The 16,309-nt window shown below is 37.6% G+C and overlaps 1 protein-coding gene across 1 annotated transcript in view; it reads right to left on the bottom strand.

The window, feature by feature from the left end:
- The window catches only part of COL3A1 (collagen type III alpha 1 chain), a 50,465-nt gene extending 38,469 nt beyond the window's left edge, over positions 1 to 11,996 (bottom strand). The window contains exon 1 of the mRNA XM_069860771.1: positions 11,767 to 11,996. Coding sequence (XP_069716872.1) covers positions 11,767 to 11,845 — 79 coding nt within the window. The 5' untranslated portion in view covers positions 11,846 to 11,996. The remainder of the gene's footprint in view (positions 1 to 11,766) is intronic.
- Positions 11,997 to 16,309: the final 4,313 nt, after the last annotated feature.

The raw sequence follows: 16,309 nt of genomic DNA, 5'->3' as shown, positions 1-16,309 counted from the left end.
TAGGACACTTTCACATTTAATAGTACTGATGTAATATTTTGTAAGGCATGTCCACCATGTGACAAAGGCATCAGGAATGAAACCTCGACAGACAAAATGCTCAAATGCATGCTATGAAAACTCAGAGCAGGTCCATTTTTAAAATGCTTTCCTGTTCCCTGTTCTGTAGGAGGACAGACAGCTATTGGGCAGAATGAAAAGGAGTACGAATGAATGGTTCACAGATTTCCCAAGTTCCATACCAAAAAGGATGGCTACATCCTGTGCTTTCAGACTGAAGTTGAAGCTTTTAGTTCTAGGGTTGCTTGTGTGCCAAGAAAGCTGGTGTTTCTGCCAGTTCTGTCACTGCACCAGTCCCAGATGTTTTCCTCTTTACTCACATGTAGAGCAGAAAGGGAAAGTAGGATAAAAGAATGCTAGTTAATCATAATACTGTACTTGTCTGTCAGAGGTATTGCAGGAAGGGGACATACACTCTTTCATTGGCAATGTATTGAAGAGGCTGGGTTCTCTGGTAATGGATCATTGTGTCATGTAACCGAGCTGTCCTTGCTCTGAAATCCACCTAATCTAACTTTTGGACTACAAAATGGGGAAAAAAAAATCAGCCCAGGCCTGTACCAGCACAAACAAGTACTTGCCTTTTAAACAAATCACTGCCTGTTCCATTCATTCATCTTTACAAGCTCCAAATGCTGCAACCTTTCTATAGCTTTCAGAAATTTTAGAAATATCAAGATTAAAAAAAAATCCTTATGGCATATTTGCTACCAAGTTAACGTCAAAATGTTTCTGTTTTCCTTGCAGATTATTGGCTTTTCCCTAAGCTTTCAAAGTGTGATTTATGTTAGGAACCCTGTTTTTCCTCCTTTATCTTCAGAGGAACATTGTTTAGATCACATTGTAATGTGATCTGAAGTGACTGAATTGGTAACAATTCTCTATCTCAATATTGATGTTTCACAAATTACTCTGTTCAAGCATGCATGTTGAAATCTTTGATTGATGTTCCTCATGCAGCTTCTAAAGGTCACCCTGCCACATAAACGTTGCTTTGAAATAGGGACCTGCAATATCCCGTTGACCCCATTGGTTTTAGCTAGTGTCTGACATGAAAAATAATAGCAAAAGAGTTTCCTTGTTTCAAAACCACTAGCAGGAAAACAAAGTGCAAGAAGTGTTTTTCTTATTTGTTTATTTGGTGGGGGTTGTTTTTGGCAGAACTGTCATTTCAAACTGAGTCATTTGGGATGCAGGATAGAGCAGACTACCATATACCTGCTACCTTGCTTCTTTTAGGGAGATGGCCTTATAACTGTTTCTGAACTTTAAAAAGTAATTTTGAGGAAAAAACCTGATGGGTGCAAGAGGTGATTGCACTCCTTTTGTTCTTAGCTGTTCCTTGACAACATCATGGCCTAAATTGTTTTTTGTAGGTGAAAAAGATATTCCTGAATGACTATCTGTATTGAGATGTCATTCTGGGATTTCATCTTCAAAGTCCTCTTTCAACAGATTGATGCTGGAACACAGATAGTTAAATTTATACTTCTGTCTTTTTAGCAGAGAAAGACTTCTTTTGTTATAATCAGCGGAATGTATATTTCATTCCTGATCAAGGGTAAATGCTGCCTGGTTAGAACCTTCCCTGATTTTACTGGACTCTGGATCAGACCTTAAGAACATGAATTTCTAGTTATTCTGGTGAGGACTGAAGGACTTCTGTACCTGAAACATCAAACCTTGTAATAAGAATAACCATTTGCCTTAGAGCAGGATACACAATAATTAAGATTTCCCTCCTAATTCAGTGCATCCAATGCCTTTTAGAGAGGGCATTGCATAATTTTTCAGTCACTCTTCCAATTATTAGTAAAATGCCCATGAGATTTTTCCTTTCCTTCTATTCCTGCATTAGAACATTTTTTGGCACCTCACCTTTTGTGCCATTTGGTGTCACACTAAAAATAAGGAACAGGCTGCAATTATTTTATTTATGACTATTTAGTTGTAGTGCTAGCATGAATTCTCACTACTCTGCAGTAATCTGCTTTCAATGTGCTTCTTGTCTTTAGAATGAATGATGTCAAATGGCACAAAGACCTTGTATCTGAGTCTTAAGCCAAGCAGAAACTGACATAAATTCAAGTTCTGATGTGATTAGTGATGATTTTATAGATTTATTAGTTTCTTTAAACATACTTCCTCCTCAGTCCTTGAGTAATCAATGAAGACTTCCACAGTCAGAGTCCAAGTGTCAAGGCATTCTACATTTTGAAAACCTGAACACTTCCAATTTGATCCCACAAGCTGGCCTAACATGTTTCTAATGAAAGGAAAAATCTTAATGCTCAACATTATTAGGATTGATTAGGTGGAAAAAATTTACCCAAATCCAGCACAACATTTTGTCAGAGCTTTCAAAAAAAAAAAAAACTCTCCCAAGAAATACTTCCAAGACATGTAATTCTATGTTTCTTATTTTAGCTAGGACCAGGAATAGTTCATAACATTGGAAGGTTCTCTGTAACATTTCTTGCAGTAGGTCTTTCCTGACAAGAATAGAGAAAAAACTGGAAAAGCCATTGTGCATAAGCAGGCCAGTCTAACAGATCCAAAGCATTATGATAGTGAGATGCAGCTTCTGAGCTACTAAGCAAAAGGGAACCAGTGGAAAATGATAATTGTTACAGCTTGCTCTACATAGCACCTCATGTAAAACATTCAACTAATACTACTTAATACAGTATGATTTAAACTTCTCGCAAGATAAAACCCAAAGGCTACAGGGGGAGGAGCGAAATTATTTTCTTTTTTATTGCCCAGCCTTGTAATTAAAACAACTTTTCTCAAATGATTAAAATTTCAAGTGGGACTTGATCTTATCTTTCCCGTTAGTGCCCTGGGAGGACTAACAATTTTATGCAATGCTGTTTCTATGATTTGCCTTGGAAGAAATCAGCTTGATTCAATGCTTCTCTCCTGAGACTGAAACAGATCGGAAGTGTTACAATGTGGTATAGAAAACATGGTAATATAGTTTATATTTTCAGATATATTGGGCAGAGGTGGCCCTAATATAGCTTCATGGCCACAGTGAATTTACATTAGAGATGAGTAAAGTAGCAGGAGGTAAATTCTACGCTAACATAACTGCCTACACAGTTTTATTTACTTCCCTTAATTTCAGAAGTTGGAAGTAAATTAAGGGTTTGGTTGTTGTATTTCATATTCCACCGATGGAATAAAGAACTCTGGGGTATTGTCTAAAATAAAGAATCAAATCTTTGACTGCCAATATATTAAAGGTATTTGTAATTCAGAAGATCAAGGGGGAGATTGTGAATGCATAGAACATCATTAACCTAGTTTCATCTGCATAACAACTTGAATTCATTTACTCCTTATTCCAATTTGAACTAATTCACCCCACATCCATTTTGGACAGTTGTTGGATACAGATGGCAGATTTGAAATTTTGTACAGTTGATACAACATTCTTATTGTTTAGTTTCTCAGGCTACTAAAGTAAGTATTCTAAGGGTTTTCTCAGAGTACCACAAACAACTTCCTTAATTTTTGGGACCACTTTCAAGTATCAAGTTCTGTGCCTATTTTGCAAGTGTGAAGACCTAAGGATCTTCCTAAATAATTCCCTTGTCAGATGAAAAGCCACATTTCTGGTGTGGTGAAGAGCCTGCAAGCACAGAAGAGCCTGCAAGCACAGAACTGGTTTTTCATTAATGTCAGAGGTCTGAAGCACTGCTGCTGAAGTGGCTTCCTGAAGCCTGGCATGCATTTAGCTCTCACTGCTCTGTGCAGCAACAATGGCTACTGGCACAGGGTGACAATAAATAGTGTCGTGTAGCACAGGAGGGCTAGAACATCATCAGCAGACGCAGCCAGACCCATCAGAGATTATCTGCTGGAGTCCTTAAAAGGTAAGAGTGGAACAGTGTGAGCCAGGGAAAATCTGAAAAACAAAGAGGTTCTGTACTTTTTTTCTGATTCTTCACTGAAAGATATTTATAATGCTCCATCTTCAGTGACTCTTATAGGAAAAGAATCAGTTGGATTTGAAAGTCCCCCCCCCCCCCCCCATATATATGCTATTTGTTCATACAAAAAAAGAGGAATCTAAAAAGAGGACCACCCTGCCAAAGACTAAGCCACCAACAGGCCTGGAATATTGTGCAAAGAATCTTCAAAATGCCTGAGCAGTTTTCAATTACTCTTTTCAAAGATTTGCAGTTTCCACTACATAGCCTATTGTTTGCTTTCACTAGGATATCCTTCTCTTAAACAGCCAGCCCAGAATGACTACTGCTCTGTAGGGAAACAAGAAAACACCACACAGTAGATTTAAAGCCAAACACAGAAAAAAACATATATTTTTTTAAAAGAGTGTCTCATGAATATAGAAGTGTTTTCCAAGATAATATGAATCCTATTTTCACTGCCTATAGTTGAAGAAAAGCATGAGGAATGTAGTTCATTCTCCTTTGACACTCAGTGTGGCCATTAAATTGAGCATCAAAGAAACAACGAGCAATGCTTTCCATATTTTCCATTAGCTGTGTTTGGGTGAGCAACTGTTTCTCTTGTGTCTATTTGAAAAAGGAGATGCAGTTTTGCATCTGCCTCTTTCCCTAAAAGAAAATGGAAAGATAGAAAAGAGACAGAAGAAGCACAAAGGGAAAGAATAGAGGTAAAAAGATGTTTGCAGCAGACAGTTAATGCAAAGACCGGTCACTGAGCACGAATTATGGGGGAATTTCAGTGGGAATTAATTATGTCCAGAAGTTTCCCAAGAACTACCAATGTTAAATTGCTGTGTGAAGTAGTTTCCATACACAGATCATCCTTTCATTTCTACTGCTGTAAACATACACAGGATGTTCCTGCAATCCTCTGTCCCTCGCAGTGCCGGGGTTTGGAATAAGTTGGTGCCTGAAGCCACCATAGCAGTCCATTGAAGTTTTGTACATGGAAGGAAACCTTGCTGCCTGGTAAGAGGGCAGAGGTGCCTGTGCCACCCTCCAGGATGGGATGCACAGTGGTTGTAAGAGAAAACAAGCAGCAGAAAGGGGTGGGTCTCCTGTGCCTGTGGATAGCTTTGTATTATGCTGAAGGTCATTCTTGTACAAACTCAGCTAAAGTCTTAAATCTATGAGTCACATCTTCCATTTCTTAAGAGTCATTTGAGTGCCCCTTCAGCTGTAGGAGAAGGCCTAGATTTTCAAAATAACATAACACATTCATTCTTAAAGTATGTATCTTTCCATTATCATCACATTCATCCTGTTCAATGTCCTGTGATGACCTCTCCTCCCTGGCAGACATTTCTTCACAGAGTAGTTGTGTGGATCAAAGCATGACAAAAATGTGCAGCCATTGTTAAAGTAGGTACCGTTTTCATTCTCAGTCTGCTAGTTCATGTTTAAATGAAGGGTTTGACATAAATGAGAGAAAATGGAAGTAGTCTCTTAGCTAATCTGAAAAGAATCTCCACTGTACTTTCATTAAACAAAGCCAGAAGTCTCAGAGCTGAAATTTATCCAAATTGAAACCAACAAACGGTTGTTGTCGGAAGGGGTGATATCATGTTTTCCATCATCATTTTGACACAAAAATGGCAGAGTCTTCAACTTTACAAACCTGAAGACAACAAGATGGGCTCTGAAGCAAAAAGAAATAAATAAAAGCAGTAGTTGGAAGCAGATTAAGTTTTCCCAAAGCCAAATGGGGAGAACTTAGGAAATATAATATGAAAAGAAATAACAACCACTTGAAAATGTAAATGCAAAATATAATCTACTATGCCTCTCTGTGAAAGATGCATTCCTGTACATTCACTGATGGAACTCATTCCTTCTTGCACCCTGCTGGCATTTAAGATAGGATAAGCACACCTCTATCTCTGTTATACTCACAGAAGAGACTCTTTGACTCCTGTAATATGCAATTTTTTACTGCCTGTGGAGGATGTCAGTTCATCAGCCACAGTCAGGAGTAGCATAAGGATTAATCTTTGAAATCATTATACAGTCTCAAAGCAATGTGTGAAATATTAATGGAATAGTCCCTAAACATAAATACCGTAATCTAATTTCCCAGATACACAATGTCTGTGCTGAATGGAGAAAGATCAGAAAATTCTACGGGAAATCCTTATAGATTTTTCCGGGGATAAAGCATCTCTTGTCAGGGGACCCATAGAGAGGACAGAAAGTAAAGCTTCAGAAACCCTGTGCATCAAAAGACTCAATGGAAGAAAAAAAATCCATAGAGGTGTAGCTGTCCTGCAGCAGTAACTAAGCCAGAACACTGGCTCCTGTATCTAGTACTAACATGGCCAAGAGAAGCCAACTGCAGTGAGTCTCCATCTCTGTAACAGATCATTGTGAGCAGGACAGCCCCGAACAGCCTTATCACCAGAAGGAATCCACCGGATCCCCTGGGCTGGAGATGGGCAGTATGCTGAGGGCCAGAGGCTGTAACATTCTTCTGCTCCCATCCACACTGCCCTCAACAGCCTGACCTTAAGGTACAGAAGCAAAATAACCTTTACATCACTTCTGGAGAACGAATCACATCTGTTCCCAGCTCTCTTCCTGTACAGGGTTATTAACATGGATGTGTCAAAGGAGGGATAGCCTGGTTAAGTATCACAGCAAGTAAAATGATAACACCAAAATATTTGTTCCATTTTGGGTTGAAACACTTGCCAAAACCCAAAATCAGAATACCTCAAAACTGTAGACATACAGATCGTAAGTACTGAACTCTGAACTACATTAAAGTTTTGCAATTCAAAATTCAGCAGCTACCACAAGGAGAATGAGGTAGCAGTTGTCAAGTTGAACCGGAAAAAAAATTACTATACCCCTTTCAAGTCTGTGTTTTATATTTTTGGGTGTTGCTAATTATAAATTGAATTTTGCTCCATCACATCAAATTTCTGCAATGATGTGGCAGTCTAATTCAGTTACCTAAAGGCAAAAACCCTCTCATTTTGTTAACAACAGATCTTTGCTATTAACAACAGTTTTCTTTTTTTTAGCTGAGATCTTTTGCCTAGTTTCTTAAACAAGTATGACTAAAGGACAGCATAATGTGAAGTATTAATGGATATGACAATTTGACCATTGCACTAATTTCCATTTCTGTGGATTTTGATGAATTATTACTTCAAACCAAAAAATTAAAACTGTTACAGCAGCAGTGGCTTGAGCTCTTCTCCACATTACTAACTTGCCACAAAAACATCGAGAGTAATATAGTTTTCACGGTGCCTGATAGCCTGGGAAGTCACGCTTTGTTATTGTTACCCCTACTGGTAGGCTGAACCTTTCAGCTCTGAAAAGAATGCTTTTAATCTAAAATACTAAATGACACTCTGCATCATTCCCATTAATGACTTATAGCACATTTCTCCAATTATGAAGCATTTTCTGCACATTTCTGATTAAAAGAAGGTTTGAACAATATTAGCATGTAACTGGAGCAATGACTAATAGATCCATGTGAAACAAAGAATGGTAGTAATTCACTCCTTTCTTTCCCTTCAATAGCATTAATCAAAACTAGGCAAAACCCAGCTGTTGCATAAGACTGGCACCAGATAAGATTTTGTAAGTGATGCTTGGTTGCCTATTTTAAAACTCAAAACTTTGGCAGTAGATGCAAGAGGAAATATAATCTGCTTGTAATCTGCAGCACTAAGAAGGGAGCAAATGTAAAGAACCTTACTGAGGCATTGACAGTAATATTCATGCCAGACATAATGCCCTTCTACCTCTTCCTCTTCCCCCTATAATAAAGTAGTGGATGTTTCCAGCTCCAGCTCTCTTTTAGAAAATCAGTCTGTGTAGATTCGGTCTCAAATAAAGAACAAATCTGGAAAATAATGAAAGGGATATATAATGGTCTCATTTTCCTCAGTCTAATGTCTTCCAGGGATGTGTGATTGAAAATGTGTTTATGAAATTTGTCAGATTTCCAAGAACATATATAGTGTTTAGAGGGGGTGGATTCCCCAGGCTTTCATTTAGCATGGTTTTTCCAGGTCTGAAAGGAATGTTTCAATTTTCCTAAGCATAACCTTGTCAGCTGTGTGCTTGGTAAAAAGCAGTTAGGAAAAATGGAAGAGCAGTAGATCTCTGATCTTTCATACCTTTACATAGTCCATACTACTTATGATGGTGTAATTATCTGCTGGCTCATAGTCATGCATCATCTGGTTTTACCTTCAAATATCTGGAGGGAGAGTTTTCTGTGCTAAGAAAGCCTTTGAGAAGAAATAGTTCTGTCATTAGCATTACCTTTAAACTAGCTGATGTATCAACAAAGAATGCGTATGCACAACGTTGCATATAGGTAAATGCTAAAAATGTCAGTCTGACAGTCTCACAAGTATACCGCATCAGTGCAGTACACATCTACTTCATTACCTACCTAATCCTTTCCTTAATAAAAGAAGAAAGCAAAATGGCTAAACTAAGCTGTTTATAAGCTTTCCTAAAACATCATCTTTCATTTCTGGGGGATCAGAAGTAGGGGTTCAACATAAAGTTCTTTGCATGTTGCCTCCTGAAAGCATGTAATGGCCATTTTGAAACTGTAATTTGCAACTGAAAGTAATATTAAAGGTCAATAACTATTCTCAAATATTTTAGGATTCAGTCATTCCCTCAGAAATGAACTTCCTGACCAAACATCCAAGATAACACTTGCATTACACGGAAAACACTAAATTACATTATAGCAAAAAATTAGTTGGAATAATAATGAAGGGTTTCTGGCTTTGCTATCGCTGTATTTAGAGCACTAGTTTTCCTGATGACCTCAGTGAAGTTCCTCAAGGACTATGGGTTGTACTTATGAGAAGTATCACATTACAGATGACTGAGACTTTCCTTAGTAATCTCAGATGCAGCTCAGACAGGCCAAGCCCATCTAAGCTCCCCTTTGGCACTGATGTAAGCTAGGCTGTGCATATGCTTCCTTTGTAGTTGGTGGAAATTGCCAAATCACTCCAGTCTGTCTAACTAAAAATTATGCAGTCTTCTGGAAGTTGCTGTCTAGATTGGCTGTACAAACTCAAGATAAATGGTATGAATGTAGGCCATGAGGCTAGTAAATGCTTGCACAAATCATACTGGTTGGGTAGAGGATGGATTTCTTTCTAAAGAAGCGTTCAAAGATCTTACACTTTTCAGTAGTTTAATATGCAGGAATGAAAGGAGCCTTCAAATGGTGGAACTGAATATACATTGCTTGAATCTGAATAATCTGTCAGATCTGAAGCACCAGCTTTATATCATGTCAACCACCAGAAAGCATTTTATCTTGAACATGGTCAGGGCTTGCAAATACCTTACACTAACTCAACAAACCTGAATTGCATCAAGGTGATTTAATTTGCAGGCTAAAAGCATCCGAGTGGCTTACAGCTTTTGCTTATGGAAGTAACAGAAAATTCCTTGTTCCACAATATCCAGTTCCTGAGATTTTGAAGAGGTTCATCCTGAGGCTGTGCTTGAATATTTACTCCTAGCTCTTACAGCAAGACAGAGAAATACATAGCCCAGAGGTACATCTGACTATCCTAAACCAAGTGTATACTAAGCAGTTTCTCTAATACCTTGCCAAGTCTTGTCTTCTGGCAGGCTTTCCCAAGGAAAATTTTATACTGACTCACATTTGACACTAACCATAGAAACATTCTTTTCTTGACAAGAAAGAACATTTTAGCTTGTCTGGAAATTCTCTTCTGAGTTGTGGAAAATTTGGCCTCCCAGTCCATCACTACCCTGCACGTGAATTAGTGATGCTAGTAATTAACTCCTTCAATTGTTATTTTCTGTGAGAAAAGAATATTCAAATGAGTGGACAGGAATATTCTAAAGAGAGGGCAAAATTCAATATTGTAAAGGATAATCTGTGTTTTATCAGTCTCTCTGTGTAACCTTGTCCCTGTAAGTACTATGGAAGTTAGTCCAGTTAGGAAATGTTACTACACCATGAAACAGGAATGTGGCAGAGAAATGAGAATACTTCTTCGCACTCATTTATATATTATTCATCTACACAAAATTTACCATTTCTTGAGTCAAATACGTGTTGCACCTCAGAAATGTTCAGGGATATGCCCAAAGTGAGGGAAAGAGATCAAGCACTCAGGGGGTGATTGCTTATTGAGATAAATAAACTTGATATTCCTTTTTTTATATTGGATGGTCCCTTAGTACTTATCCCTCTGGAGATACATTTAGGCACTACGTATAATATCCGTTGCTGTAAGCAGAGAAAACTCACAGCATATGTTTGCTCATGTTTTATAGTATTTTCTTCACTGAGGAACACTGATGGGACAATTTATATACTGGAAAAGGAGAAATAGAAAAGTATCAGTTTACAATATACTATATTTGTTCTCTATAGAACACTTTTACATGTCCTATTTTCCTTTTCAGATACTTTACAAGGGTTAGCCTGTGGCTGTGCTTGGTGAGGGAGGCTGCTATTTGGGTACACCACTGTTGCAGATGATGTTACCCAACAAGCTCACACACAGAGCCTGTTGAGCTTCATCAGCTGACAGACTCACTGCCACCTTTTCAGGTCAGAGGCCTTTCCAGGTGTCCTGAGGCAGCTGAATTTGCCATGAAATGGCTAAAGTATTAATTTCCTTTTTTTTGCATCATACAGAATGGTGTAGGGTGTGGTTTTAAAGGCTTCCTTTACTGCACTACAATTAATTTGGCAACTGTTAATCAAGTTATTTGTAGTTATTAATTGCCTAGACGCAGGAATGAATACATTGCAGATCTTTCATATTTACAAGAAAGAAAAGGGTTTTATCTCAAGGAAGGTCTGGTTTACAATGTCTGGCAAGCAGACACAGGACACATCCAAAAAAGGTCAGCTGTACTTGTGGAATGTCAGCTGTTTAACTTTAATAGTCATACCATACTTATCTTCAATCTAAGTTGAAATATTGTATACAAAGTATATTACCCCTCTAAATTCAATATTTATTTGGGTTTTGGTGTTCTTACTCTCTGTAAACACGCACACACATACTTGCACAGACTTCCAGATACCATCAGCTGCTAATGAGTCTTGTGAGGGACCGAAACAGCCTGTAGATACACAATTCAAACTATTTCAGCTGGGGGAATTAATACACTTTCTTGCTTTATGTCAAAGTAAAAATCCCCTAGGCTGACATATTTTCATACATCATTGTTAAAAACTGTTTCATCAAAATGGCTTAGAATTTGAGGCTGTTTTCCGCACACAGGTTGTTTAAACACCTCCCCATGCTGCCAGCAGAAAACATGCAAGTACAACAGAGAATTCCAAACAAAGAAACCTGGAAGAAAAGACTTATTGCTTGTGATAATTAACTTCCAGGTAGCACAGAGATAACGGTTAAAATGTTATTCCAAGAGCGAAAAGAAACTCTCTGGTGTCTGCAAGAGGAAAACAAGTAAGAACAAGAACAAATGCAGCTAAGAGAGACAGTCCTATAGAGTCCCTTCAGCCACAGAAGCAAGCAAAGCAAAGAAAAACCTTTGGGATGCTAATGCAAACTCCTGCAGCTTTCAGCTTCAGCATTGAATTTCAGTATCTGACTCCTGAATTAACAAAGGAAAAGTGAGATTTGTGAATACACATTTCTTGCAAGATATTAACATCACTGGTGAAAGTAAAAATAAAATAGAAACATTAAAATAATAAGAAGCTTGAATTACTCACCGTCTTGTTGTGCCAAAATAACTGAAGGTTGAAACACAGCAAGAATGAGCAAAGTTACTTTATGCACAAAGCTCATCATGTCTAAATGTTAGACATGAGACTCTCTGTGCAAAAATAAAAATGGGGGGGGGAGGGAGTGTAGAAAAATCTGTTCAAAATAGCAACATCGGTTGTTCCCTTCCCTTGCAGCACTGGGCCATGTACAGAACTCAGCCACAAGCATTACCCAGCTTTGGCCTTAAATAGGAAAAAAATTGGCTTACTTTACTTTTCCACCCCCTTTCCTGAAATACGAGAAGACGACCCATCCCCTAACAGTAAATGAATGATTAATATTTCTCTTGGCTTTACAGAAGAATAAAGTCAGCTAAACAAGATACACAGCACATCTGGAACTTGGAGGGGTTTTGTGTGTGTGTGTGTACGAAATACACTCTGAGACTGTATATGAATAGTTAGTGTGCACTTTATGTTAGTTATATGCAACTGAAAAAAAAGAAGTCCTGTGGTAAAGCCTCTGTAGAAAAGCATTTTCTTATGTTAATTAGGATTCAATGGGTACAGCTCAAAGATGATTTTTAATTCTTAGTGCTCCCCAACAAAGATGAAGATGTTAGATGACTGGAGTATTCCTGTCAGCTCTGCAAATTGGGATTCCTTGTGTGTGTTTGAATCTTGTGGTTAGTGACATTCTGCCTCAGAATTACAAATAAGAGATATGATCTCACATATTTATCAGGTGACCTCAGGCCCACCTCTCCAAAATTCAGTGTTTAAGCAAATGATCTAAGTGTTACTTTAAAAGTTCCCAAAGTTCTGACCTGTAGACCAGGCTAGCAGCTCTCCCTTGTTTTCAAGAGAGCTTTTGGTGAACTGAATCTACAGATTTCATTGTTGTAATTACCCCTTTGTTAGGAACAAGATATTTTTTTTTTTTGCTTTGTGTGGATTTCAGTGATAGTAAAGAAGCTTAGAATTTAAAAGGGAGTTTATAGTTTATAGTGCGAATAGTGAACAAAAATATGGGGGAAGGGGGGGAGAAAAAACATTATTATCCCAAATTTGTACTTACTGAACCAACACACAGGGCTAAGATGCATCTATGACAGTGTTTTCTCTTAAAGCCCACTTTTAAAAACCATTTAGCTTACAAGAAAAGCTGTCTGTATAGCCACTAAACAAACAAACAAAAAGCCCATAGACACCCAGGCACTTCTTTAACCATTCTTGTTTATGAGCTAGAGGGAAGACAAATTATGGCTGATGTCTTAATAGCAAATTAAGGTGGCCAAGTCAATGAAATTGTTTTATTTTAATCCTGTCTTTCCATTTTCACTGAAATTATTTCCTAAGAGAATAGGAAATCTGCTTTTGAGATGCAGCCTCTTGTTCACATGAGCTGTTTTCATCTTTGCACAGCTTCAGCAGTTTTCACAAATGAAAATTCTCCTTTTTTTGCAAAAGTCTTGGGCAGATTAAATAAAATTCTCCATCTGAGTCATGTTGGGAACTAACTGCTACAGCACAGCTGTGAAGGCTCTTAAGGCAGAGCCAACATTATGACTGCATATGGGTGAAGCAGACAGCACCCACAGCATTTTCTCTTTGCAGTAGGAGAGACACAAGCCAAACAAGTTTAATGACCTTTGGGTTTACCAAATACCAGGGCACTCAAAATCTACAGTCAGGGCATGGTTTTCTGTACTGAACATGCACCTACTCTTGTCAGCAGCAGCAGAATCTCTTAATTTAGAACACTGGCCCAATGCCTTTGAAAGGATGCTCCTCCTCTTGACTAAGGTCTCAATTATTTTGCAAGGAATCCTTTCTTCTTGTCTCTAATTCCGTTTTCCACTGTAGAACCCAAAACCCCCAAACCTTCTCTTTTTAATGAAACATCACAGTCATATCCACCTAAGGAAGTACTTAATGAAATGGCTATGATGTTATCTGGCAGAAAAATGTCTTATAAAGGCTTTTATGCTCTATACTTTTGGTAGTTGGAGATCAAAATAACATAAAATGGCAGAAATATTTATAAATTTAAGAATAACCTGGTTGTGAATTGCTGTCTATGTTTAGTTTTACACAATCACAAAAAAACCATGTTTTGCTGTATCCCTAAGTAATAAAAACCTGTTAAATCCATCAGAAATGCCAAGAACAAATTATCATAAAACGTAGGTTACCTCTCTACCACAGTGTTTGTGCAGAAAGTAGAGGCATGATGGAAATCAAAAAGTGATTCTATTGTCTCTGCTCAAGGACCTGTTGCTGATCTGTTGTTTCTGCTCAAATCACTGTTGCACTAGACATGTAGTTCTCAGAAGGGCTCATGGACTTCTGCTGTTTATTCATGTGGGACCTTGGAAGAGAAAGGTTCCAGGTTTTAGGCTTCAGCAATAGCAATCCAGCACATTTATGAATACTTTTTTTTTTTTAAGGGTGGGGGAACTTTTTAAAATAAAAAAAGAACAATAACTGTAAGATATAGTTAGGAGTTCATAAACATTATTGTTTCACATTTTTCTGTTTGCTGATTTATTGTTTTTCTAATGAGGGAATAAATATTCCTGTTTGAGATTACTAAAGAATAACATTTGTACTCATATGACTCATCCTTTAGAGAAAACAGAAATCAGAAGAACACAGGATTAAATGTTTTAACTCTTGATCTGTTCAGTATTAATATGATTAGAAGCAAATGCAATTACCAAGGAAAAACAACTGAATTTCTGAAAAGAAATGTAGGCCACTAGAGATGTGCAAGTAGGTCAATGAACATGTAAATACAAGGCCTTTCCACTGAAAATGATATCTCAGTTTGAAAAAGAAAGAAAAAGGTAATAGTCTTCATGACTACTGTCAGACCAATTTTCACTAGCCAATGGTATGAGGCAGGTATGACGTTCTCTTCTAGACTGTAAGCACTCCACATGTCCCAAAAGCACACTAATTTCCTAGAATGGAGGAACAGCATCCAGCTGTTTTTCCGGAAGAAGGGGAAGTGTACCACACTGGGGCCAGCCCTGCTGCTGCTCGCGCCACTGGGCGGGTGGCCTCAGAGGCTGAATACAAGGATTCTCTTGACATCTGTTTTATGGGATTTCTTCTGATCCACAACCTCTTGTCACATTCTTTTCTCTGCTGTTTACTATAGCATACTGTCATAGAACTCATTATACATCCGCTACTGGGAGCACTTAGGAATTAATCTCTCCAATATCATGCATAGAAGAACAACTTGGGACCTTAGTTTAGATATTTGGGTTGATCTGTTCCGCTTTTTAAAAACTACCTTTCATTTCAAGATTAATCCTGTCCTAGGAACATTAAATCACCACCTTGTATGTGAGAGCCTCATATATTAATAATATGAGGTATAAGGGCAGATAAAGAAAATACATATATATATATAAAGAAGAACATAATTATACTACTGATCTGAGCTAATTTTACAGCTAAGATTTACATGGCATTGCAGCATTTTTTTTTAATATTACAGAAGAGAATACACTATTTCAAACATAACAGTTGCACATTGCTAAAAACTGTTTGGGCTATGATGTGCCAGTAGGGAAAGTTTTGGCAGGTACTGTGAGTGAAAACATATTTCAAAACCACACCAAAGTAGTAAAAACAAAGATGTGGTGGACTCTGGTGACCAAGTTAAACAGTTAAGAAGAATTATCTGCAAAACAAAATGAAAATACCACACGTTGAATCTTTTTCATCCCCACAAACTCTCTGGCACAAAAAATAGTAATAACACATTTATTTTTATATATTTATGTGAAACGCCTATGCTAATGAATTGGACTTAAACTATTATGTATATCAAAAATTTGTTATGTCCCATTCAAGATCCATTTACTCTATTTCCTAAAGTCAAGAAATGCTTTCTACCTCCTTTCCTAACAACTATGTCTCACGGAGAAGTGGAAATAAATGTAACAGAAAAATATTGTTCCAATTAAAAAAAAATATTTATTTTTTAATAAACAGTTCTGAAGTGTGAATTCTTACTCAATATAAGAACACATTCTTCTGAGAACATCACTTTTTTTACACACATGGAAAATTCAGAGAAGCATATACTCCAGTTAATTAAATCTATATTTGAAGATATTAAACCTCCTTCTTTCAAGTGGCACAACAGTGATTAGCCTAGTATGACTATACTGAAAAACAAGATGAAAAGGCTATATTGTGATTATAGAAGAGTACTATAGTCATGATTTGGTGAGTAAAGATTTAGGACTGTGTCTTTAAATGAAAAGAGGTGTAACCCCGCATTCCAAGCCCCAGCTGAACTCCCTGTCCTCCAAGGGATGTTCCACCAAACTCTTGCTGGGGATCAGTCAAGCTCCAGGACCTACACTATGAAAGAAACCTCGCATTCAGAAAACTAACAGCAGCAGTGGAAATAATCTCTCAGTGAATGCCATTATATCTGATTAGTATTCATTTTAAGGAGAGATCTGGTCTGGGCCACTGTTTCCGGATGGCAGCAGTTTGTTGTTTGCTGTGGTGGTAGTGTTCA

The sequence above is a fragment of the Phaenicophaeus curvirostris genome, chromosome 7 (assembly GCF_032191515.1).
Source record: "Phaenicophaeus curvirostris isolate KB17595 chromosome 7, BPBGC_Pcur_1.0, whole genome shotgun sequence".
Lineage (NCBI taxonomy): Eukaryota > Metazoa > Chordata > Aves > Cuculiformes > Cuculidae > Phaenicophaeus > Phaenicophaeus curvirostris.
This window is presented reverse-complemented; position numbering and strand designations above follow the sequence as displayed.